Source organism: Rana temporaria, chromosome 3 (assembly GCF_905171775.1).
Source record: "Rana temporaria chromosome 3, aRanTem1.1, whole genome shotgun sequence".
NCBI classification, from domain to species: domain Eukaryota; kingdom Metazoa; phylum Chordata; class Amphibia; order Anura; family Ranidae; genus Rana; species Rana temporaria.
In genome coordinates, this window is record NC_053491.1 from 14,496,032 (window position 1) to 14,519,580 (window position 23,549).

At 45.5% G+C, this 23,549-nt stretch overlaps 1 protein-coding gene across 1 annotated transcript in view; it reads left to right on the forward strand.

Annotated features, from left to right (window-relative positions):
• The window catches only part of LOC120931121 (immunoglobulin superfamily DCC subclass member 4-like), a 184,711-nt gene that overhangs the window by 144,005 nt on the left and 17,157 nt on the right, over positions 1 to 23,549 (forward strand). The window contains exons 10-16 of the mRNA XM_040342283.1: positions 1,142 to 1,312; positions 5,795 to 6,025; positions 8,655 to 8,762; positions 11,524 to 11,704; positions 16,897 to 17,024; positions 20,402 to 20,572; positions 23,305 to 23,442. Of these exons, the coding sequence (XP_040198217.1) occupies positions 1,142 to 1,312; positions 5,795 to 6,025; positions 8,655 to 8,762; positions 11,524 to 11,704; positions 16,897 to 17,024; positions 20,402 to 20,572; positions 23,305 to 23,442 (1,128 nt within the window). The remainder of the gene's footprint in view (positions 1 to 1,141; positions 1,313 to 5,794; positions 6,026 to 8,654; positions 8,763 to 11,523; positions 11,705 to 16,896; positions 17,025 to 20,401; positions 20,573 to 23,304; positions 23,443 to 23,549) is intronic.

Genomic DNA, 23,549 nt, shown 5'->3' on the forward strand with positions numbered 1-23,549 from the left:
GGCCGCTAGGTGACGCTTCGGTTTTTTACGCGACGAATATGCAAATGAGGATTTCCGCCGATTCAGAAACGAACGCCCGCCCGTCGCTTTTTTTTTACATCGTTTGCGTTCGGCTTTTTCCGGCGTATACTTACCCCTGCTATATGCGGCGTATCCAATGTTAAGTATGGCCATCGTTCCCGCGCCGAGTTTTGATTTTTTACGTCGTTTGCGTAAGTCGGTCGCGAATCCGGATTGGACGTAATTTACGCTCACGCCGAAAACAATGACGTTCTAACGACGTCAATTGGAGCATGCGCACTGGGAAAAATCGCAGCCGGCGCAGTACGATCGGCGCGGGGACGCGCCTGATTTAAATAATACACTCCCCCTAGCCGCGGAATTTGAATTCCGCCGGGGGAGTTACGATCCGCCGGCGCAAATTTCGAGGTAAGTGTTTTGTGAATACTGCACTAGCCTCTCAAAATTGCGCCGGCGGATCGTAAATCAGATAGATTACACGGATCTAAAGATCCGCTAATCTATGTGAATCTACCCCACTGATTTTAACTTGTAAGCAACAAAGTGTCAGAAAAAGGCCCCCGGTCTTTAAGTGGTTAAACACAAAATAAAATATTTATAAAAAAAAAAAAAATTCCATAGCTGTTCATCCACCAAAACTAAATTGTACCCACTTGCCGACCAGCTCACGCACATTTACGTTGGCAAGTTGGCTATATTCTCTACAATTTGAATGTATGTAGAAAATACCACATTATGGCCACTAGATGGTGCTGGGGAGCATAATTATAGCACCATCTAGTGGCCATAATGCAGTATTTTATTGCAGTTTAAATGGACCAGCGGCCCTGCAAATGTTTTAATACTTTCACAAGTGTTTCCCTAGAGCAGTGTTTCTCAACTCCAGTCCTCAAGGCGCCCCAACAGGTCATGTTTTCAGGCTTTCCATTATTTTGAACAGGTGATTTGATCAGTTTCACTGCTTTAATAATTACCACAGCCATTTCATCTGAAGAAATCCTGAAAACATGACCTGTTGGGGGCGCCTTGAGGACTGGAGTTGAGAACCACTGCTCTAGGGCTTGTGGACTATTCCAGATTTCTTCTCACTTTGTGACATTCCTGCCCTTGTCACCCCCAGGCGTGGTCTCCATGGTAGAAGTTGGAGGAAATGAGACTGGGGTTGCGCTCTCTTCCCTGCAGCCCGGTACTGTCTATAAAGTGCGGATTTCGGCCAGCACCTCGGCGGGATATGGTGCACCCTCCAACTGGTTGCTGCAGCGCACTCTAGACTCAGTCAACCAGACACAAGGTGGGTGATTATTTGGGGGTCTTCACACTTTCAGGGTGACCCAGACACAAGGTGTGTGATGGTTTTGGGGTCTTCACACTTTCTGGGTGACCCAGACACAACGTGTGTGATTTTTTTTGGGGGGTCTTCACACTTTCAGGAAAACCCAGACACAAGGTCGATGATTATTTAGGGGTCTTCACACTTTCTGGGTGACCCAGACACAAGGTGTGTGATGGTTTTGGGGTCTTCACACTTTCTGGGTGACCCAGACACAACGTGTGTGATTTTTTTTGGGGGGTCTTCACACTTTCAGGAAAACCCAGACACAAGGTCGATGATTATTTAGGGGTCTTCACACTTTCTGGGTGACCCAGACACAAGCTTGGTGGTTATTTGGGGGTCTCCACACTTTCTGGGTGACCCAGACACATGGTGTGTGATTATTTGGGGGTCTTCATACTGTTTGGGTGGCCCAGACACAAGCTGGGTGATTATTAGGGGGTCTTCACACTTTCAGGGTGACCGAGAAAAGGTGTGTGATTTTTTTGGAAGTCTTCACACTGTCAGGGTGATCCAGACACAACGTGTGTGATTATTTGGGGGTCTTCACACTTTCAGGGTGACCCAGACACAAGGTGTGTGATTATTTGGGGGTCTTCACACTTTCAGGGTGACCCAGACACAACGTGCGTGATTATTTGGGGGTCTCCACACTTTCTGGGTGACCCAGACACAAGGTGTGCGATTATTTGGGGGTCTTCACACTTTCAGGGTGACCCAGACACAAGCTGGGTGACTATTTAGGGGTCTTAACACTTTCTGGGTGACCCAGACACAAGCTGGGTGACTATTTGGGGATCTTCACATTGTCTGGGTTATCCAGACACAACGTGTGTGATTTTTTTGGGGGGTCTTCACACCTTCTGGGTGACCCAGATGCAAGGTGTGTGATTATTTGAGGGTCTTCACATTGTCTGGGTCATCCAGACACAAGGTGTGTGATTATTTGGGGGTCTTTACACCTTCTGGGTGACCCAGACACAAGGTGTGTGATTTTTTTTGGGGGGGTCTTCACACCTTCTGGGTGATCCAGACACAAGCTGGGTGACTATTTAGGGGTCTTAACACTTTCTGGGTGACCCAGACACAAGCTGGGTGACTATTTGGGGGTCTTTACACTTTCTGGGTGACCCAGACACAAGGTGTGCGATTATTTGGGGGTCTTCACACTTTCTGGGTGACCCAGACACAAGGTGTGCGATTATTTGGGGGTCTTCACACTTTCTGGGTGACCCAGACACAACGTGTGTGATTATTTGGGGGTCTCCACACTTTCTCGGTGACCCAGACACAAGGTGTGCGATTATTTGGGGGTCTTCACACTTTCTGGGTGACCCAGACACAAGGTGTGCGATTATTTGGGGGTCTTCACACTTTCAGGGTGACCCAGACACAAGCTGGGTGACTATTTAGGGGTCTTAACACTGTCTGGGTGACCCAGACACAAGGTGGGTGATTATTTGGGGGTCTTCACACTTTCAGGGTGACCCAGACACAAGCTGGGTGACTATTTAGGGGTCTTAACACTGTCTGGGTGACCCAGACACAAGGTGGGTGATTATTTGGGGGTCTTCACACTTTCAGGGTTACCCAGACACAAGCTGGGTGACTATTTAGGGGTCTTAACACTGTCTGCGTGACCCAGACACAAGGTGGGTGATTATTTGGGGGTCTTCACACTTTCTGGGTGACCCAGACACAAGCTGGGTGATTATTTGCGGGTCTTCAAACTTTACCACGACCCAAGTCAGGATTGTCCTCTCTGGAAGTTCAGTAATACAGGTTGCTACAATTGTACTCCTGAAGGAATTGCAACAAATTAAAGGGTAAGTTCACCTTTACACCTACTTTCCAAAAAGGTCCCCATGCGCCACAGTGTCCCCAGTGTATTAAAATGCTGTACTCCATTCTCACCTCTTCAGCTGCTGACACCATTGTCCTCCCCAAGTTGTCCTGCAGATGGCACTCCGCACTAGGGGACTAGGAAGGGGTTAAGTGTGTCCTAGGGAGTCATTCTAACTGTGTAGGAGCGGGGCATACTGTGACACGACACTGATCGCTGCTCCTGATGAGAGGGAACAGACGATCAGCGTCACTAGGCAGAACAGGGAGATGCCTTGTTTACACTCACCTCTCCCCAGGTCCGTGACACGATCGCAGGGGCGCAAAATTCAAAGTAACATAAATATATGTTACTTTGCGTAGCCGTGCCATTCTGCCGACGTAAAAGTACAGGAGGCGACCGGCAAGTGGATAACAAATCTATTTGAAACTAGACACATTTTTCCGTTCTGCACATGTCTAAGGCCCCGTACACACGAGGAGAAATGTCCGATGAAAACGGTCCGCGGACCGTTTTCATCGGACATGTGTCCTGGGAGCTTTTGGACTGATGTGTGTACACACCATCAGACCAAAATCCCCGCGGACAGAGAACGCGGTGACGTAGAAGACACCGACGTTCTCAAACACGGAAGTGCAATGCTTCCACGCATGCGTCGAATCAATTCGACACATGCACGGGATTTCGGGACGCTGGTTACACGTCATAACCAGTGGACATGTCCGATTAGGTGTACTAACCATAAGACATGTCCGAAGGACATGTATCCAGCGGACAAGTTTCTTAGCTTGCTAAGAAACTTTTGTCCGCTGGAAACCTGTCCGCTAGGCCGTACACACGGTTGGACATGTCCGCGGAGACTGGTCCGGGGACCAGTTTCAGCGGACATGTTAGACCGTGTGTACGCGGCCTAAGAGTGGACTGTGCATGTGTGGGTGGGGAGGGAGGCTGGGAGTCAGGGGTGTAACTAGAAACTTCAGGGCCCTGGTGTAAAAAAAACAAAGGGCCCCCTGACCCCTGGCCTGGGGCCCCAACACAGTGGCGGAGCACCAGGGCCCAATCGGAAGTGTAAGCTTTGCGACCCTGGTAGTTCAGCCACTAGTGTCAGTCATATTTTTTTTTATTATTTCTTTACCATTTTAGTTATTTATTTTACAATTTTATTTTCTGTTGGGGGGGGGGGGCTTTGGTGAGATATCAGGGGTCTAAACAGACCTCTTATGTTCCACCATTGAGACAGATAAAATAGATTGAGGACACAGCCCCCTCAATCTCCATCTCTGCAGACCCAGCTGCACAGAATGACTGGACTGGAATAGCTCTGTATGGAGCTTCCCATTCATTCACAAACTGGTTGGGCGCGCAATGAACTTTTTATTCACATGACCACTGTCATTGGCTCACTGTGACCCAAGACTCCTCCCCAACTCCTGCAATGGCTCAGAGTTGAGAGAAAGTCTCCCAATGGCCGCACATCCTTGACATCCCTGAAGTGTGCGTGTGGCAACCTCAGCCTGGACTCCGACCAGGCCATGGCCCAACGCGTTTCGCTAAACATGTTGGGGCGTGGCCTGGTAGGAGCCCAGGCTGAGGTTGCCACACACACCTCAGGGATGTCATGGATGTACGGCCATAGGGAGACTCTCTTCACACTGTCATTGGCTGTCACAGTGGTCACATGATTGGAAGGCCATCCCACCAGCTCCTGTTCATGACTACAGACCGAGTGCTATCTATGGCAGCTGGACTTTTTAATCATGTGACCGCTGTAATTGGCTCTCACAGTGGTCACATGATCAGGAGCCCCTCCCACCAGCTCCTGATCATGACTACAGACCGAGTGCTGTCTAGGACAGTGTCAGAAACCATGAATCAGACCGAGACAGAAGTACAGTTAAATCACACTTGTTAATTAATAATAATAATAAAAAGATAAACAGAGTAAACGCAGTCAAAACATAGCCAGAGTACAGGAACCGGATTGGATAGTCAGACATGCCAAACGTCAGGGAGCCAGAAATAAACGTAGTAGAACAGCAAGCAGGATCTGGAGCCAGAAGGAATTTCAGCCAAGCAAGTCTTTAACAGGAACGCAGGAGATAGTCTCTGTGATGTTGACCAAGGCGAAGGCAGAAAGCAACTGAGCTGGGAGTCTTAAGTAGGAAGGACCAACGAGCAGGAAATCAACAGCTCGGTCACTGTGCTGGTAGCACACAATGAGCACGCTCTTAGCACAGAAATCTTGCCCCTGCCCACACTTATTGGCGCCGCAGATATGCGTTGTGGGTGGCAAGAGGTTGGCTTATTGGGTACGGGTAACATTTTATTGATTTCTCTTACTTTGCAAAGCTAGGGAAGCAATGCTAATTATACATGGTTTGCTATATCCCCACAAATCTGCTCTGCCAAGTTTAGTTCCAGCCCCACATGGCAGCTAAACACTCCGTTTGGATTTATTTGCCTATTTTCATTCCTCTGTTTACCTAATTTCATTCAGTGGGTTATGCTTTGTCTTCATTAGCCATCCTGATTAAACGCGTTTCGTCTTTCTGTCCCTCTTGGACCCACTAATATTATTCATTCCTTTCTCTGTACAGTGGAGCAGGCACAAGTCCAACTGAAGGTCATCGCCCACACCGATTCCCTATTTGTCAGCTGGCAGCTGCCTCGCGCCGATCTCCTGATCACCGGCTACAGGCTTTATTACCGCCGGGTGTGTCCTACCCCGGATCCCGCCATATCCTGTCCATGGCAAGGGAAGAATGACTGGGACCGAGGACCTATTAAACTGAAGAAGAAGAGGAAACAATATGAGATAATTGACCTCAGTGAGTACTAACTTTGAGATCCTCCATAATGGAAGCACATGCATTATAATAGATGGAGTGAAGGTGAGCCTGGAGGGAGCTCACCCCTCCTTAAAAGGCTCAGGTGCGCACTGAACACCCAGCACATAGCACTATGGCAGAAAAGGTGTCCAGGGCGTCCCCTCACCAGTATTCCAACAGTACAACACATTGGCCACTGCCCCAGCCCCACCTATAACTGGCCTTTGCAGCAAGGAGCACATGGAAGGGTGACCTATGTGCAAACTAAACTCCTGTTTTTAACGCAGACAGGATAATTCGGTTGGTTCCAGACGGGTCGGTGAGTTGAGCCGGGAATTTTCTTTGGTTTAGTTTGACCACTCTGCACCCCACCTACATGTTGCAGAAGCCAAGTAGAACAGAATGGGTGTTATTTGCATTCTTGTACATAAGGCTGCCTCCAATCCATCACAATAAGATCGAAAAATATGTAAAAGGTGGTAGACATTTTAATTTATTTTTCCAGAATCTGAGCAGGCTTGACTATCAAATGGATAGCCTAACATGGTCTTTCAGATCACGTCTGCCATGTCCACTGTTGTTCCTTTAGGCCCCATTCACACCAGCAGACTGATCGGATCCTCCTGTTAGTTGTTCAGATGCACCCGATTGGACCACCCATTGTTCTCTATGGTGTGGCAGATGGTCCTGTGAATAGGGATGGTCCTTGCAGGAAGGGAGGACTCCCACAGGCGAGAGACGTCATTGCGGCTCTGGCCACTCACAGTTGACCCTGGAAGAAATGCTGAGGGAACATGTCAGTTCTCTCAGCGGTGACCAGGAGTGTCACCCAGCGCTGTATCCTAGCCTAGGCCAACAAGGCCCAGGCCTAGGGCAGCACTTTGCAGGGGGCCAGTCTTAAGGGGCAGACTTGGCTGAGAGACAAATTAGTCTAGCGCCTCCATAAAGCAGCCGCGCTGCTTCCGGTATGCGGGCGGTCAGCATTCCGCAGCTGTGGGTCTGTGGTCTAATTTTGAGTGTCCTATCATCCTGGACCACAAACCTTCCTCACTGTGCTACATGTTTTCTGCTGCACTATTGGCATAGTTATATCTTCTTAGTCCTCTCCATCCTTTTTTTTTCATTCTGGATAGAGTAGGGGAGGGTTACAGCTCAAGTCAGTTTATTTTTTACCATCTCCGTCCCATTGCAGAGATTTTCCTTCATTTCCTGCCCCATAGCCAAACAGGACGTGAGAGGAAATCACTGCAGATTAAGGGAATCCCTCCCCACAGGCCCTCAGAACTAGTGTCCCCACTCGAAAATTTCAGACTGGGTTAAACAAGAAGGGGTGTGGCCTTGACAGGAAGGGGTGGGTCATATTTAAATTAGGGGGTGCATGAGTTTAGTCAGGCCTAGGGCAGTACAAAACCTAAATACACTACTGGTGTCACCTCCCCCCCCCATTCTGACCAGCAGACTGATTGGATCCTGCTGTGAGTTGTTCAGGCAGACCCAATTGGACCACCCATTGTTATTTATGGGGGGGCAGAACCCACCGGAATTCGATCTGGGCTGCTACAAACAGACGCATGGCAAAACGTTTGCCATTCGTCCAGCGGATCGGATGACAATCAGATGGAAAGGAGATGCAGTCCATTTCCATCCAACCAACATAGATGAGAGCGGGCAGAGTACAGGAACCGGATTGGATAGTCAGACATGCCAAACGTCAGGGAGCCAGAAATAAACGTAGTAGAACAGCAAGCAGGATCAGGAGCCAGAAGGAATTTCAGCCAAGCAAGTCTTTAACAGGAACGCAGGAGATAGTCTCTGTGATGTTGACCAAGGCGAAGGCAGAGAGCAACTGAGCTTGGAGTCTTAAGTAGGAAGGACCGACGAGCAGGAAATCAACAACTCAGTCACTGTGCTGGTAGCACACAATGAGAACGCTCTTAGCACAGAAATCTTGCCCCTGCCCACACTTATTGGCGCCGCACATATGCGTTATGTGGGTGGCAAGAGGTTGGCTTATTGGGTACAGGTAACATTTTATTGATTTCTCTTTTTTTTTCACAAGAAAATTTATTGATTTCTCTTACTTTGCAAAGCGAAGGAAGCAATGCTGATTATACATGGTTTGCTATATCCCACAAATCTGCTCTGCCAAGTTTAGTTCCAGCCCCACATGGTAGATAAACACTCCATTTGCATTTATTTGCCCATTTTCATTCCTCCGTTTACCTAATTTCATTCAGTGGGTTATGCTTTGTCTTCATTAGCCATTCTGATTAAACGCGTTTGGTTTTTCTGTCCCTCTTCGACCCACTAATATTATTCATTCCTTTCTCTGTACAGTGGAGCAGGCACAAGTCCAACTGAAAGTCATCGCCCACACCGATTCCCTATTTGTCAGCTTCTGTGTCTGCGTAGCGGATCGGACACGGACCTGTCATCCGCCTGCTGAGCGGGGATCAGTAGAAAGATCTCCCGCTGAGCAGTCGGATCCGCACCGTCTGAAAGGGACCTTAGTAACAATAGGAATAATAATTACAATATTCTTCTAGCTTACTTGGGTAAAGTACAAAATTCAATTTCCAAAAATGAACGAGAGCTGAGTTGCAAATTTCTCTTCTTCATCTTGTTACAGTTCCTGGACAGTTGTACCAAGTGCGGTTGGTGACTTACTATAAGAAGCAAGAAATGCAGACCGTCACATGGGAAGGAAGAACCAGACAGATTCCAACTGCCCCACCAGGTAAGGTGTCCACCGGCCCGTCCCATCAACAAATTACCGGCTCAATATCATCTCGTCATGCCTGAAGGAAGAACTGTTTCGCCCCGTACACACGACCGGTTTTCCTGACATGCCAAAACCCAACGTTTTTTTCCCCGATTTGATTCCTCTCAAGCCTGCCTTGCATACACACGTTCAGTCAAAAAAAAAACGCTCGACCAAAGCGCGGTGACGTCGGACACGTACGACGGAACTATAAAGGGGACGTTCGATTCAAATGGCGCCACCCTTTAGGCTGCATTTGCTGATCCTCGTTTTAGTAACATTTTGGTGAGAGACGATTCGCGATTTTCAGTCTTCGTGCCTTTCAGTCCGTTACAGCGTGACGAATGAGCTGTCTGCTTCTCGTCGGGAAAACTGCTATGGAGCGTACTCACGACTGGTTTTCCCGACCAATCTAAAAAATGGCAGTCTTGTCGGGAAAACCGGTCGTGTGTACAGTGAGTGAGTGAGAAACTTATATAGCACAACACATGCAAACTGAATGGCCTCTGGGCGCTTGGTATCCGTTCCCTACTGTACTTTTGCCCTCAGAAAAGATGGGTTTTGAGTTTTTTTCTGAAGGCCAGGTGATTCACCTCCAACCGGATGCTGGTTGGTAGAGCGTTCCATAGTCTAGGTCCTTGGATTCCAAATCTTCGTTCTCCTTTGGACTTGTATCTGGAGTAGATTTTGGTTGGTGGATCGCAGAACGCGATTGGGGTTGTGACATTTTAATTTTTCGCATAGGTATTGGGGGGCATTTCCTTGAACACACTTATGTGTCAGACAGAGTGCCTTAAAAGTGATTCTGTCTTTTACTGGCAACCAATGAAAGGATCTCAGTGAAGGTAAGATTGATTCCTATGTTTTTTTCCCAGTCACGAGTCGAGCGGCCGTATTTTGAACGACTTGCAGACGAGTGATTTGGTATTTTGGGAGTCCGAGGTAGAGGGCATTTGCATAGTCGAGTCTGGAGTTGATAATTGTTCCACGACTGCTATGTCTTCTTTCGGGATAAAGGGAATGAGTCTACGTAGCAGGCACAGCAGATGGTGGGATCCGCTGACTAATGACCCTATTTGTGCATCCATTGTCATGTGGGAGTCAAAAATGACTCAGAGACTTTTGACTTTGGTGCTAGGGGTGATGGTTTGTCCCAGAATGGGTGGGGTGTCCATATTGGTGCGGGAAGTCTCTTTCAGTTGGCGTGAAACAGGAGAAGTTCTGTTTTTGAACTGTTGAGTTTAAGTGTGTACGAGGCCTCACTGCTACTTCTAGTACATTTCCTCTTTCCTTTTTTAAAGTGAATCAAATAAATACAGGTGCAATATGTGGGCAAACAGACCCAGTGTCACGTACCTGGTAGGAGTTTGATATGACGAGGTCGGCCTCCCTTGTATCTCCAGCCCAAGCCCCTCTGGAGGTGGAACAGATGGTGGCTAGGGTCAGGAGGAACACGAGTGCCTGTAGGTGTTGCGTGCAGAACTTGTAGGTGGAGTTGCCGGCTTGGAGGTGCAGGCAGAGCATCCGGTAACGAGCTGGACCCAGGGAAGCTGAGAGGATGGACGGCCAGCACAGGCACTCAGAGACAGTATTGAGCCAATCAGGAGACAGGAGCAATGTCACAGGGATAGCCAGGTTCGGTAACAGGCAGCCAGCGAGGTAATCAAGGTATAAGCAGAAGCAAGGTCAGATGGGAAGCCAGGATCAGGAACCAGTAATCAGAGTCCAAAGCAGGTTCGTGGAAAGGCAAAGTTCCGCAACAGGAAGTGCGGTTTACGTTTGTTTGCGCCCCGGGCGCATTCTAACAGTTCTCTTACACCCAGATAGGATGATATTTCTCATTGGTCATCAAGTGGTTTAGGAGCAACAGCATAGATTGAGGAACCCCGTGTCCTGATGCAAGATATCAGCCAAGATCCCCAAGCTTTTATCTTGTAAACACTTCTCCAGACTTAAAGGGAAACTTCACTTTCCTTTATATCACTCGGCCCCGCCCCCCGGCGCGCCGCGTCATTGGATGTGATTGACAGCAGCTTGAGCCAATGGCTGCTCTGCTTTCAATCAACCAATGAATGAGCCGAGAACCCCAGCCGAGATTCCAGCGCGTTCACGGCACGGGACTTCCGAGGGGTCAGGTAAGTAAACGGGGGCTCGGGGGGGGTGCTAATCCTCAGCTGTTTTTTCACCTTAATGCATAGAATTTTAGAATTTTAGAATTTTAGAATTTTTTTATTTTTTAATTTTCTAATTTTCTAATTTTTTTTCAATCTGAAATGGCAAAATTAAAAAATCTAAAATTTGAAAATTCGAAAATTCCGAATTTTAAGAATTCCTGAAAATTCTTTTTTGTTTCATTCGTTTTTGTTTTTTTCTGAAATTCGAAAAATTCTTTTTTTTCATTTTCGTTTCATTCCGTTTTTTTTTTTTGCTTTTTTTTCATTTCCGTTTTATTAGTTTTTTGCTAATTCGGAATTCGAAAATTCTGAATTTTCGAATTTCCAAATCTCAGGATTTCCGGAAAAAAAAAGCTAAAAAACTAATAAAGACAAAAAACTAATTTTTTCGAATTTCCCAAAAAAAACTAAACGAATGAAACAAAACAAATTTTTAGAATTTTCCGGAAAAAAAACGAATGAAACGAAAATTAAAAAAAAACAAATGAAACGAAAATGAAAGAAAAAAAAAACGAATTTTTCGGCAGTGCGTATGTCTAATGCTCCATCTGTTTGATCTGCAGATTTTAAAGCCCAGAGGATCCCTCCACTACCACCCAGCCATATCCAGGTGGAACCCAACAGCTCAACGTCTGTATGGGTGAAATGGAGGAAGCCGATAATCAGCAACAAAATAGTGAATTATACTGTACGGTGTGGGCCGTGGGGAGCCAAGAACGCCTCACTATTCACCTATCACAGCAGGTAAGGCGGAGAACCTCCATAATGATCACATGGTGGTGCCCATACATGACTATCATTAGTACTAAGGAAAGATCTAAGGATGGCCCACCCCTAACGTGATGAGCAATCACCCCGAAGTTGCTGCAGTTTCTCTACTAAGGAATGGCCCACCCCTAACATGAAGAGCAGTCACCCTGAAGTGGCTGAAGTTCATCTACTAAGGAATGGCCCACCCCTAACATGAGGAGCATTCGCCACAAAGTGGCTGCAGTTCCTCTACTAAGGAATGGCCCACCCCTAACATGAGGAGCATTCACCCCGAAGTGGCTGCAGTTCCTCTACTAAGGAATGGCCCATCCCTAACATGGGGAGCATTCACCCCGAAGTGGCTGCAGTTCCTCTACTAAGGAATGGCCCACCCCTAACATGAGGAGCATTCACCCCGAAGTGGCTGCAGTTCCTCTACTAAAGAATGGCCCACCCCTAACATGAGGAGAATTCACCCCGAAGTGGCTGCAGTTCCTCTACTAAGGAATGGCCCACCCCTAACATGAGGAGAATTCACCCCGAAGTGGCTGCAGTTCCTCTACTAAGGAATGGCCCACCCCTAACATGAGGAGCATTCACCCGAAGTGGCTGCAGTTCCTCTGCTAAGAAATGACCCACCCCTAACATGAGGAGCATTCACCCCAGGGTGGCTGCACTTCCTCTACTAAGGAATGGCCCACCCCTAACATGAGGAGCATTCACCCCGAAGTGGCTGCAGTTCCTCTACTAAGGAATGGCCCACCCCTAACATGAGAAGCATTCACCCCGAAGTGGCTGCAGTTCCTCTGCTAAGGAATGGCCCACCACTAACATGAGGAGCATTCACCCCGAAGTGGCTGCAGTTCCTCTACTAAGGAATGGCCCACCCCTAACATGAGGAGCATTTACCAGAAGTGGCTGCAGTTCCTCTACTAAGGAATGGCCCACCCCTAACATGAGGAGCATTCACCCCGAAGTGGCTGCAGTTCCTCTACTAAGGAATGGCCCACCCCTAACATGAAGAGCATTCACCCCGAAGTGGCTGCAGTTCCTCTACTAAGGAATGGCCCACCCCTAACATGAGGAGCATTCACCCCGAAGTGGCTGCAGTTCCTCTACTAAGGATTGGCCCACCCCTAACATGAGGAGCATTCACCCCGAAGTGGCTTCAGTTCTTCTACTAAGGAATGGCCCAAACCTAACACGAGGAGCATTCACCCCAAAGTGGCTGCAGTTCCTCTACTAAGGAATGGCCCACCCCTAACATAAGAAGCATTCACCCCGAAGTGGCTGCAGTTCCTCTGCTAAGGAATGGCCCACCACTAACATGAGGAGCATTCACCCCGAAGTGGCTGCAGTTCCTCTACTAAGGAATGGCCCACCCCTAACATGAGGAGCATTTACCAGAAGTGGCTGCAGTTCCTCTACTAAGGAATGGCCCACCCCTAACATGAGGAGCATTCACCCCGAAGTGGCTGCAGTTCCTCTACCAAGGAATGGCCCACCCCTAACATGAGGAGCATTCACCCCGAAGTGGCTGCAGTTCCTCTACTAAGGAATGGCCCACCCCTAACATGAGGAGCATTCACCCCAAAGTGGCTGCAGTTCCTCTACTAAGGAATGGCCCACCCCTAACATGAGGAGCATTCACCCCAAAGTGGCTGCAGTTCCTCTACTAAGGAATGGCCCACCCCTAACATGAGGAGCATTCACCCCGAAGTGGCTGCAGTTCCTTTACTAAGGAATGGCCCATCCCTAACATGCGGCGCTTTAACCCTGAAGTGGCTGTAGTTCCTCTACTGAGGAATGGCCCACCCCTAACATGAGGAGCATTCTCCCCGAAGTGGCTGCAGTTCCTCTACTAAGGAATGGCCCACCCCTAACATGAGGAGCATTCACCCCGAAGTGGCTGCAGTTCCTCTACTAAAGAATGGCCCACCCCTAACATGAGGAGCGTTCACCCCGAAGTGGCTGCAGTTCCTCTACTAAAGAATGGCCCATCTCTAACATGAGGAGCGTTCACCCCGAAGTGGCTGCAGTTCCTCTACTAAAGAATGGCCCATCTCTAACATGAGGAGCATTCACCCCGAAGTGGCTGCAGTTCCTCTACTGAGGAATGGCCTACCCCTAACATGAGGAGCGTTCACCCCGAATTGGTTGCAGTTCCTCTGCTAAGGAATGGCCCATCCCTAACATGAGGAGCGTTCACCCCGAAGTGGCTGCAGTTCCTCTACTAAGGAATGGCCCAAAATTGTCGCTCTATTTTGGTTTATAGTGCAAAAAAATAAAAAAAACGCAGAGGTGATCAAATACCACCAAAAGAAAGCTCAATTTGTGAGGAAAAAAGGACGTCAATTTTGTTTGGGAGCCACGTCGCACGACCGCGCAATTGTCAGTTAAAGCGACGCAGTGCCGAATCGCATAAAGGGGCAAGGTCCTTAACCTGCATAATGGTCGGCGTCTTAAGTAGTTAACCCTTTTATCGCCCCTGATGTTAACCCATTCCCTGCCAGTGTCATTAGTGCAGTGACAGTGCATTTTTTTTAGCACCAATCACTGTATTGGTGTCACTGGTCCCCAAAAAAGCATCAGTTAGGTGTCCGATTTGTCTGCCGTAATATCACAGTCCCGCTAAAAACAATCACTGATCACCGCCATTACTAGTAAAACAAAATAAATAAAAAATCCATAAATATATCCCATAGTTTGTAGACGCTATAACTTGTCCCCCAAAAGATGTCAAAAGTGTCAGTTAGTGTCCGATTTGTCCACCGCAATGTTGCAGTCCCGCTATAAGTTGCCGATTGCCGCCATTACTAGTCTAAATTAATAAATAAATACAAATTCCATAAATGTATCCCATAGTTTATAGACGCTATGGGCCAGATTCACAGAAGAAGTACGCCGGAGTATCTACTGATACGCCAGCGTACTTTCAAATTTCCCGCGTCGTATCTTTAGTTTGAATCCTCAAACCAAGATACGACGGCTTCTGGCTTCGATCCGACAGGCGTACGACTTTGTACGCCTTCGGATAGTAGGTGCAATACTTCGGTGCCCGCTGGGTGGAGTTTGCGTTGTTTTCCGCGTCGGGTATGCTAATTAGCATTTACGGCGATCCACGAAGGTACGCGCGGCCGTCGCATTCTCTTATGTCGTCGCTAGTCGGCTTTTCCCGGCGTATAGTTAAACCTGCTATTCCGTGGCGTATAGATAGACTTGCCATGTTAAAGTATGGCTGTCGTTCCCGCGTCGAATTTTACATTTTTTTTTTTTTGCGTAAGTCATCCGTGAATAGGGAGTAAGTCACGTCGAAGTTAAAAAAATTACGTCGTTGCGACGTGATTTAGCGCAATGCACGGCGGGAAATTTAGGAACGACGCATGCGCAGTACGTTCGGCGCGGGAACGCGCCTAATTTAAATGATCCACGCCCCCTACCCGGATCATTTGAATTAGGCGGGCTTGTGCCGGGGGAATTTACGCTATGCCGCCGTAAATTTACAGGCAAGTGCTTTGTGAATCAAGCACTTGCCCGTAAAACTTGCGGCGGTGTAACGTAAATGCGATACGTTACACCGCCGCAGATTTGCCCGATTCTACGTGAATCCGGCCCTATAACTTTTGCGCAAACCAATCAATTTACGCTTATTGGGATATTTTTTTTATCAAATATGTAGCAGAATACAAATTGGCCTAAATTGAAGAAGTTAGATTTTTTAAAAAAAATTTTTTTTAGGGAATGTTTTATAGCAGTAAAAAATATATACCGGTTTATATTTTTTTAAATTGTGGCTCTTTTTTTTGTTTATAGCGCAAAAAAAAATAAACCGCAGAGGAGATCAAATGCCACCAAAAGCAAGCTCAATTTGTGGGGGAAAAAGGCATATACATTTTAGTTGGATACAACGTCACACGACCGCGCAATTGTCAGTTAAAATAGCCGCATTGAAAAAAAATGGCTTGGTCATGAAAGGGGCCCCCTCCCCTTTCATGACCAAGCCATTTCCGGGGCTGAAGTGGTTAAGCAGAGTTTTACGCATTAGCCCCTGTTCACACTGGTGCGACTTGTCATATGATTTGACAGATCAAAGTCCCATGACTTTCACTGATTCTGAAAAGATTCCTGCACTACAAGCTCCGTGATCATGCCCGCGGGACTCGCAGACTCAATGCCTGCTAGTGTCCCGTGATCGTGTCACGGAACAGCAGAACGGGGGGGGGGGGGGGCCTGTGTAAACAAGGCATTTCCCTGTTCTGCCTAGTAACAGGACACTGATCTACTGCTCCCTGTCATCGGGAGCAGTGACCACTGTCATGTCGGTGGTAGCCCATCCCCCCCACACAGTTAGAATCACTCCCTAGGACAAACTTAACCCCCTTCATCGCCCCCTACTGGTTAACCCCTTCCCTGCCAGTAATCAGTTCATTTTTATAGCACTGATCGCTGTATAAATGTGAATGGTCCCAAAATAGTGTCAAAAGTGTCCGATGTGTCCGCCGCAATATCGCAGTCGCCATAAAAATCAACGATCACCGCCATTACTAGTAAAAAATATAAAATAAAAATGCCATAAAACGATCCCCTATTTTGTAGACGCTATAACTTTTGTGCAAGCCAATCAATAAACGCTTATTGTATTTTTTTTTTTTTAACAAAAATATGTAGAATACGTATCGGCCTAAACAGGAAAAAAAAAAAATTTTATATATTTTTGGGGGATATTTATTATAGGAAAACGTAAAAAAAATGCTTTTTTTTTCAAAATGATTACCTTTTTTTTTTATAGCGCAAAAAAAAAACAAAAAAAAACGCAGAGGTGATCAAATACCACCAAAAGAAATCTCTATTTGTGGGAAAAAAAGGACGCCAATTTTGTTTGGGTGCAACGTCGCACGACCGCGCAATTGTCGGTTAAAGCGACGCATCGTCGAATCGCAAAAAGTGGTCCGCTAAAAGTGGGGCTGACGTGGTTAATGGCACCCCCAATGCATCAAAGAACCATGCGTTTGGTGTGGTGCAATTAGAAAAAAAAAAGTGCTTGTGTGATTGTGATGTGGTGTGTAGGGAAGACCATTGAAATGAATGGTCTCCACTAAACGAGATGCACCAAAACGCATAGGTGTGTGCGGAGCCTTAACATTGCCCGGTGTTATTTCATTACCATACTTGTTCTCTGTTTTCAGCGTCTCGGAGGAGATCCTGATCAGTGGCCTTAAACCGTATATGAGGTATGAGTTTGCAGTGCAGTCGAATGGCGCTGGAGTGGATGGACCTTACAGTAACATCGTAGAAAAGATGACCCTTCCAGATAGTGAGTAAGATACACAATGTATTTCCACCATATTCTGCTCCGACCAATAAATTGCATTCCTCTATCTCTATTAGACATGTGCACTGCCGATAATTAGTTTTTTTGCTTCTTTCGAAAAAAATAAATAAAAAAAAAAAAACGGAAATTCGAAAAATTGGGAATTCGGAAACTTGAAAATTTGGAATTCAGAAATTGGAAAATCCAATTTTGGAATTTTGGAATTTGATTTCCGAATTTCCCGTTTTGGAATTTTCTATCTTCGAATTTTCTAATTTCAAAATGTTCTAATTTTTGAATTTTGAAAATCTGAAAATTTATAAAATTCGAAATAACTAACTAATAACTACTATTAAATTATAGGTGTTGGAATTTCCTTTCAAATTTCTCTGTTTGTGAATGTAACGAATACAAATTTATCTGATGTTACGAATTATCTGAAATATCAAATGCTGCATCTAAACAAAGGAAATGGAACTAATTAATAATAAATAATAAAACGTTTTTTATTATTATTTATTATTATTAGATTATTAAGTTCCATTCATTTAGCATTCGTTATTTCGGATAATTCATAACTTCGGATAAATTCGTATTCGTTACATTCACTAACAGTCAAATTTGAAAGAAAATTCCAATACCTATAATTTAATAGTTAAATTATAGCTATTATTTCAGATTTTCGGGTTTTTGAATTTTCGGATTTTGTTTTATAAATTATTTTCATTTTTATTTACGAATTTTAGAATTTCCAAAATTTCGATATTCCGAATTTCGAATTTCCTAACTTCAAATTTTTGAATTTCCAAAGTTGAGTTTCCGAAGTTTTGAATTTCTAAAATTTCGGAATTTGGATTTTCAGAAATTCGAAAGTTTAGAAATTTGAAAAATTCTGAATTCTAAATTTCCGAAAATCCGGAAATTGAAAAATTCGGTAACTTCAAAATTAACGAATTTGTCAAAATTTGTCAAAATTCGTTAAATGCATTCGGAACTCAACGAATTGCTGATGTCTAATCTCTATACACCTGGCTGAAAAAATACAAAGTGTTCCCTGAATGGTGTCCATACCAAGCGACTTTAAAGTGTAAATTCGTAAATAAAAATGAAAATAATTTATAAAACAAAATCCAAAAATTCAAAAACCCGAAACACACACACACACTGTATAATTTCCATTATCTCTTTTATTTCTGTATATAGGTGATGGAACTGTAATAATTTTACCCCTTTCATGCCAAAGCCTTTTTCTGACATTTGTTGCTTACGAGTTAAAATTCGGTGCATACTGGCTCTTTATGCCTTTTGCCTTACAGGTACAGGCGTGCGCACAGGTTGTGCCCTATACATGTTGTAATGTACAGATTTCCCCTGCTGCTTGGATGAAGAGAAAGAGACAAGGGAATCTTTGTCCTCCGTCCCTTTCTCAAAAGTGAGACATCAGGGGACTGATATTTCACCAAAGCCCCCCAATAGAGCTCCTAAAAAAATTGTAAACAATAAAATAAAATATAATAAATTATTGTAAAAAAAAATATTGTAAAAATTTATAAAAAAGTTATATTAAAAATGAATAAACTACTGACACCGCCCCCTGCTCTACAGACACTGCCCCCTGCTCTACAGACACTGCCCCCTGCTCTGCAGACACCGCCCCCTGCTCTGCAGACACCTCCCCCTGTTCTACAGACACCGCCCCCTGCTCTACAGACACCGCCCCCTGCTCTACCTACAGACACCGCCCCCTGCTCTACAGACACCACTTCCCTGCTCTGTGAAATTTCACTTTGTAAAAAAACACAGAATCACATGTAAGTTGCTTTGAAATGATTAGATGATGGAAGTCAATAGAGCCTCACCTCATTCACTAACACTTCCAAAGTGCAAAAAGTAGGGAGGGAGGGGTAACAAACCCCGGGAATTTAATGGTGTTGGAGGCAGGGCCGATCCCAGGGTCACAGACGCCTGGGTGCAGAAATATTTCTGGCGCCCCCACATGGGCGTGGTCATCTTACTAACTCCTCCCCTTTACAAATGTTTCTATGGATACGACTCACCACAGAGATGCTCCCCTAAGAAGTCTTTATTAGTGTCCCCCATCAGAGTCCCCCCCAGCAGGTGTCCCCCATCAGAGCCCCCCACAGCTGGTGTCCCCCATCAGAGCCCCCCACAGCAGGTGTCCCCCATCAGCCCCCCCCCCAGCAGGTGTCCCCCATCACAGCCCCCCCCACAGCAGGTGTCCCCCATCAGAGCCCCCCACAGCAGGTGTCCCCATCAGAGCCCCCCACAGCAGGTGTCCCCAGCAGAGCCCCCCACAGCAGGTGTCCCCAAAGATCAGTACTTGTCCAATAGATCCCTGTAGCTCGGGTGCGCTGGGAGCAGAAGCACATTACAGGGGGTGGGGCATACATGGCATCTTTGTTTACTTGGAGGGTGGCACTCGGAGAGCATTTCTGGGAGTGCACGGGATGATTGGCAGCAGCTCCGGGCCAACCCAGAAGCCTCTCATCACACCGCCTATGGAAGAAGAGCCGACATACGCAGAGATGGCGGGACAGACAAAAGACTGCTACATGCACACCGGACAGAATTAATTAGTGGAGTCTAGTGCCGGAACGTGTTACGGTACTAGACTCCGCTGTGGTACCCAGCCCGGATTCCGGGGACAGCGGAAGGTATGCGCTCTTGTCAGTTGCCAGCGGAGAGAGCAAGCTGGATGGGGAACCGCAGCACCCGCTACATGCGCTCCGCCTCTGGACACAGACAAGGAGGAGGGAGGGGAGAACTTTGGAGCTTCGGCGCCCCCACCTCTGAGGTGCCTGGGTGCAGAGCACCCCATGCACCCTGCCTAGGATCGGCCCTGGTTGGCGGTAGGAGTGTGAAAACACAATTACAAAATCAGTCAAATTTAATTTTTATTACAAAGATACACAAGGAAAATAAACCATTCATAATAAAGATTGTACAAGGCATTAACGTAAACTCTACCACTCAACATGTTTCGCTGTTTTGAGCTTCTTCAGGAGTTTCTGGTGAGACGTGCAATATGCTAAGGATAACAAAAGACAGGAATGAAACCTCATGTTTGATTGTTTTGATCACATAGAAAAAAACAAAAACACTTCTCTTGCAAAGTGAACAGTATGTTTGCCTTTAGTAAATCAATCCCACATGGCCATATTAGGTCAATGAACTTGCTTGCACATGATTGGATGTTGGAAGTCAGCAGATCTTTCACCTCATTCACTAAGCTTGTGGGAAAATTTCCTTCCAAAGAGAACAGCCTACTGGCCTTTAGTAAGCCAACCCCCTTTTTGTTTTTCTTGTCTTGATCTAAATTCAGCTGCTGCCAAAATTCTAACTTGTGATTCTCTCTGCAGGGCCGTCCTCCCCTCCAGCTGACTTGATGCTCCAATCGTTGTCGCACTCTTCAGTCCAGGTACACTGGCGCCCTCCTTTGGAGTCAAACGGAATAATCATGCAGTACTTAATCTTGTACACTGCCAACAGAAGCCATCCTGATGAAATGTGGACTCTTTTAACCAAGGAAGGTGAGAGAATGCTGGTGGGTGGGTATTAAAGCGGACCTTCACCCGTTAAAAAATAAATCTGTTTTGCCTCCTCCTCCCTCCCTTTAACCCTTCCAAAGACAAGATTTGGGGCTGTTTAGTAATTAAACTAATTCCACTTTATGCTTTGGGTTGCTGCATCTTTCAATTTGTCATCTGTGGGTTACTGCATCTTTCAGTTGGTCATCTTTGATCATCTTTGGGTTACTGCACCTTTCTATTCCTCATCTTTGGGTTGCTGCATCTTTCAATTGTTCATCTTTGGGTTATTGTATCTTTGAACAATACAGTAACCCAAAGATGACCAACTGAAAGTTTCAATTGGTCATCTTAGGATTACTGCATCTTCCAGTTGGTCATTTTTGGGTTACTGTATCTTTCAGTTCGTCATCTTTGGGTCACTGGGTTACTGCATCTTCCAATTGGTCATCTTTGGGTTACTGTTTTTTTTCAATTGGTCATCTTTGAGTTGCTGCATCTTCCAATTGGTCATCTTTGAGTTACTGCATCTTTTAGTTGATCATCTGGGGTCATCCTTGCGTTGCTGCATCTTTTAATTGGTCATCTTGGGGTTGCTGCATCTTCCATTTGGCCATCTTTGGGCTGCTGCATCTTCCAATTGGTTATCTTTGGGTTAGTGTATCTTTCAGTTGGTCATCTTTGGGTTACTGGGTTACTGCATCTTCCAATCGGTCATCTTTGGGTTTCTGTATTTTTCAGTTGGTCATGTTTGGGTTGCTGCATCTTCCAACTGGTCATGTTTGGGTTACTGCATCTTTCAATTGGTCATCTTTGGGTTACTGTATCTTCCAATATGTCATCTTTGGATTATTGTATCTTTCAATTGGTCATCTTTGGGTTACTGTATCTTTCAGTTGGTCATTTTTGGGTTACTGTATCTTCCAATAGGTCATCTTTGGATTATTGTATCTTTCAGTTGGCCATTCTTGCATTTCTGCATCCTTTAGTTGGTCATCTTTGGGTTACTGTATCTTCATGTTGGTCATCTTTGCGTTACTGCATCTTTCATTTGGTCATCGTTGAGTTAATAAATTTTTTAGTTGGTCAGCTGTGGTCATCTTTGGATTACTGCATCTTTCAGTTGGTCATCTTTGGTCATCCTTGCGTTACTGCATCTTTCAATTGGTCATCTTTGGGTTGCTGCATCTTCCAATTGGTCATCTTTGGGCTGCTGCATCTTCCAATCGGTCATCTTTGGGTTTCTGTTTTTTTCAGTTATGTTTGGGTTGCTGCATCTTCCAACTGGTCATGTTTGGGTTACTGCGTCTTTCAATTGGTCATCTTTGGGTTACTGTATCTTCCAATATGTCATCTTTGGATTATTGTATCTTTCAATTGGCCATCTTTGGGTTACTGTATCTTTCATTTGGTCATTTTTGGGTTACTGTATCTTCCAATGGGTCATTTTTGGGTTATTGTATATTTCAGTTGGTCATTCTTGCATTTCTGCATCTTTTAGTTGGTCATCTTTGGGTTTCTGTATCTTCATGTTGGTCATCTTTGCGTTACTGCATCTTTTATTTGGTCATCGTTGAGTTACGAAATTTTTTAGTTGGTCAGCTGTGATCATCTTTGGATTACTGCATCTTTCAGTTTGTCATCTTTGGTCATCCTTGCGTTGCTGCATCTTCCAATTGGTCATCTTTGGGTTGCTGCATCTTCCAATTGGTCATCTTTGGGTTGCTGCATCTTCCAATTGGTCATCTTTGGGCTGCTGCATATTCAAATTGGTCATCTTTGGTTAGTGTATCTTTCAGTTGGTCATCTTTGGGTTACTGGGTTACTGCATCTTCCAATTGGTCATCTTTGGGTTTCTGTATTTTCCAGTTGATCATGTTTGGGTTGCTGCATCTTCCAACTGGTCATGTTTGGGTTACTGCATCTTTTGGTTGGTCATCTTTGGGTTACTGTATCTTTCAGTTGGTCATTCTTGCGTTACTGCATCTACCAGTTGGTCATTCTGGGGGTACTGTATCTTTTAATTGGTCATCTTTGGGTTACTGCATCTTTTAGTTGGTCATTTTTGGGTTACTGTATCTTCCAATAGGTCATCTTTGGGTTACTGCATCTTTCAATTGGTCATCTTTGGGTTACTGCATCTTTCAGTGGGTCATTTTTGGGTTACTGTATCTTCCAATAGGTCATCTTTGGGTTACTGTATTTTTCAGTTGGTCATCTTTGGGTTACTGTATCTTTCAGTTGGTCATTCTTGCGTTACTGCATCTTCCTGTTGGTCATTTTTGGGTTACTGTATCCTCCAATAGGTCATCTTTGGGTTACTGTATCTTTCAGTTGGTCATTCTTGCGTTACTGCATCTTTCAGTTGGTCATCTTTGGGTTACTGCATCTTTCAATTGGTCATCTTTGGGTTACTACATCTTTCAGTTGGTCATTTTTGGGTTACTGTATCTTTCAGTTGGTCATTCTTGCGTTACTGCATCTTTCAGTTGGTCATCTTTGGGTTACTGTATCTTCCAATAGGTCATCTTTGGGTTACTGTGTCTTTCAGTTGGTCATTTTTGGGTTACTGCATCTTCAATAGGTCATCTTTGGGTTACTGCATCTTTCCGCCGGTCATCTTTGGGTTACTGTATCTTTGAATGAGGTCAGTTGTGGTCACAAAGGGATTATATGCCAATTTTGAGAGCTCATGCTTAGTGGTTACTAGAGGGGCTTGTGCTTTATCGTTCCAGGTAATGTGTTCAGTACAGACGTTCAGGATTTACAAACTGGGGCAAAATATTACTTCAAGATGGGCGCCAAGACATCATCAGGCTGGGGACCATACTCCAATGTGGTGGAGGTGGAGACGCTGCCTCCGAGGCTACCAGGTGGGAAAAATATTTTCTTTCTTTTTTTTTTTTTTGCCTCTTTATAAGCCTCATCTACCCAAACCTGATATTTCAGCTGTACAGGTTACTGGCAAATAGAAAGACAT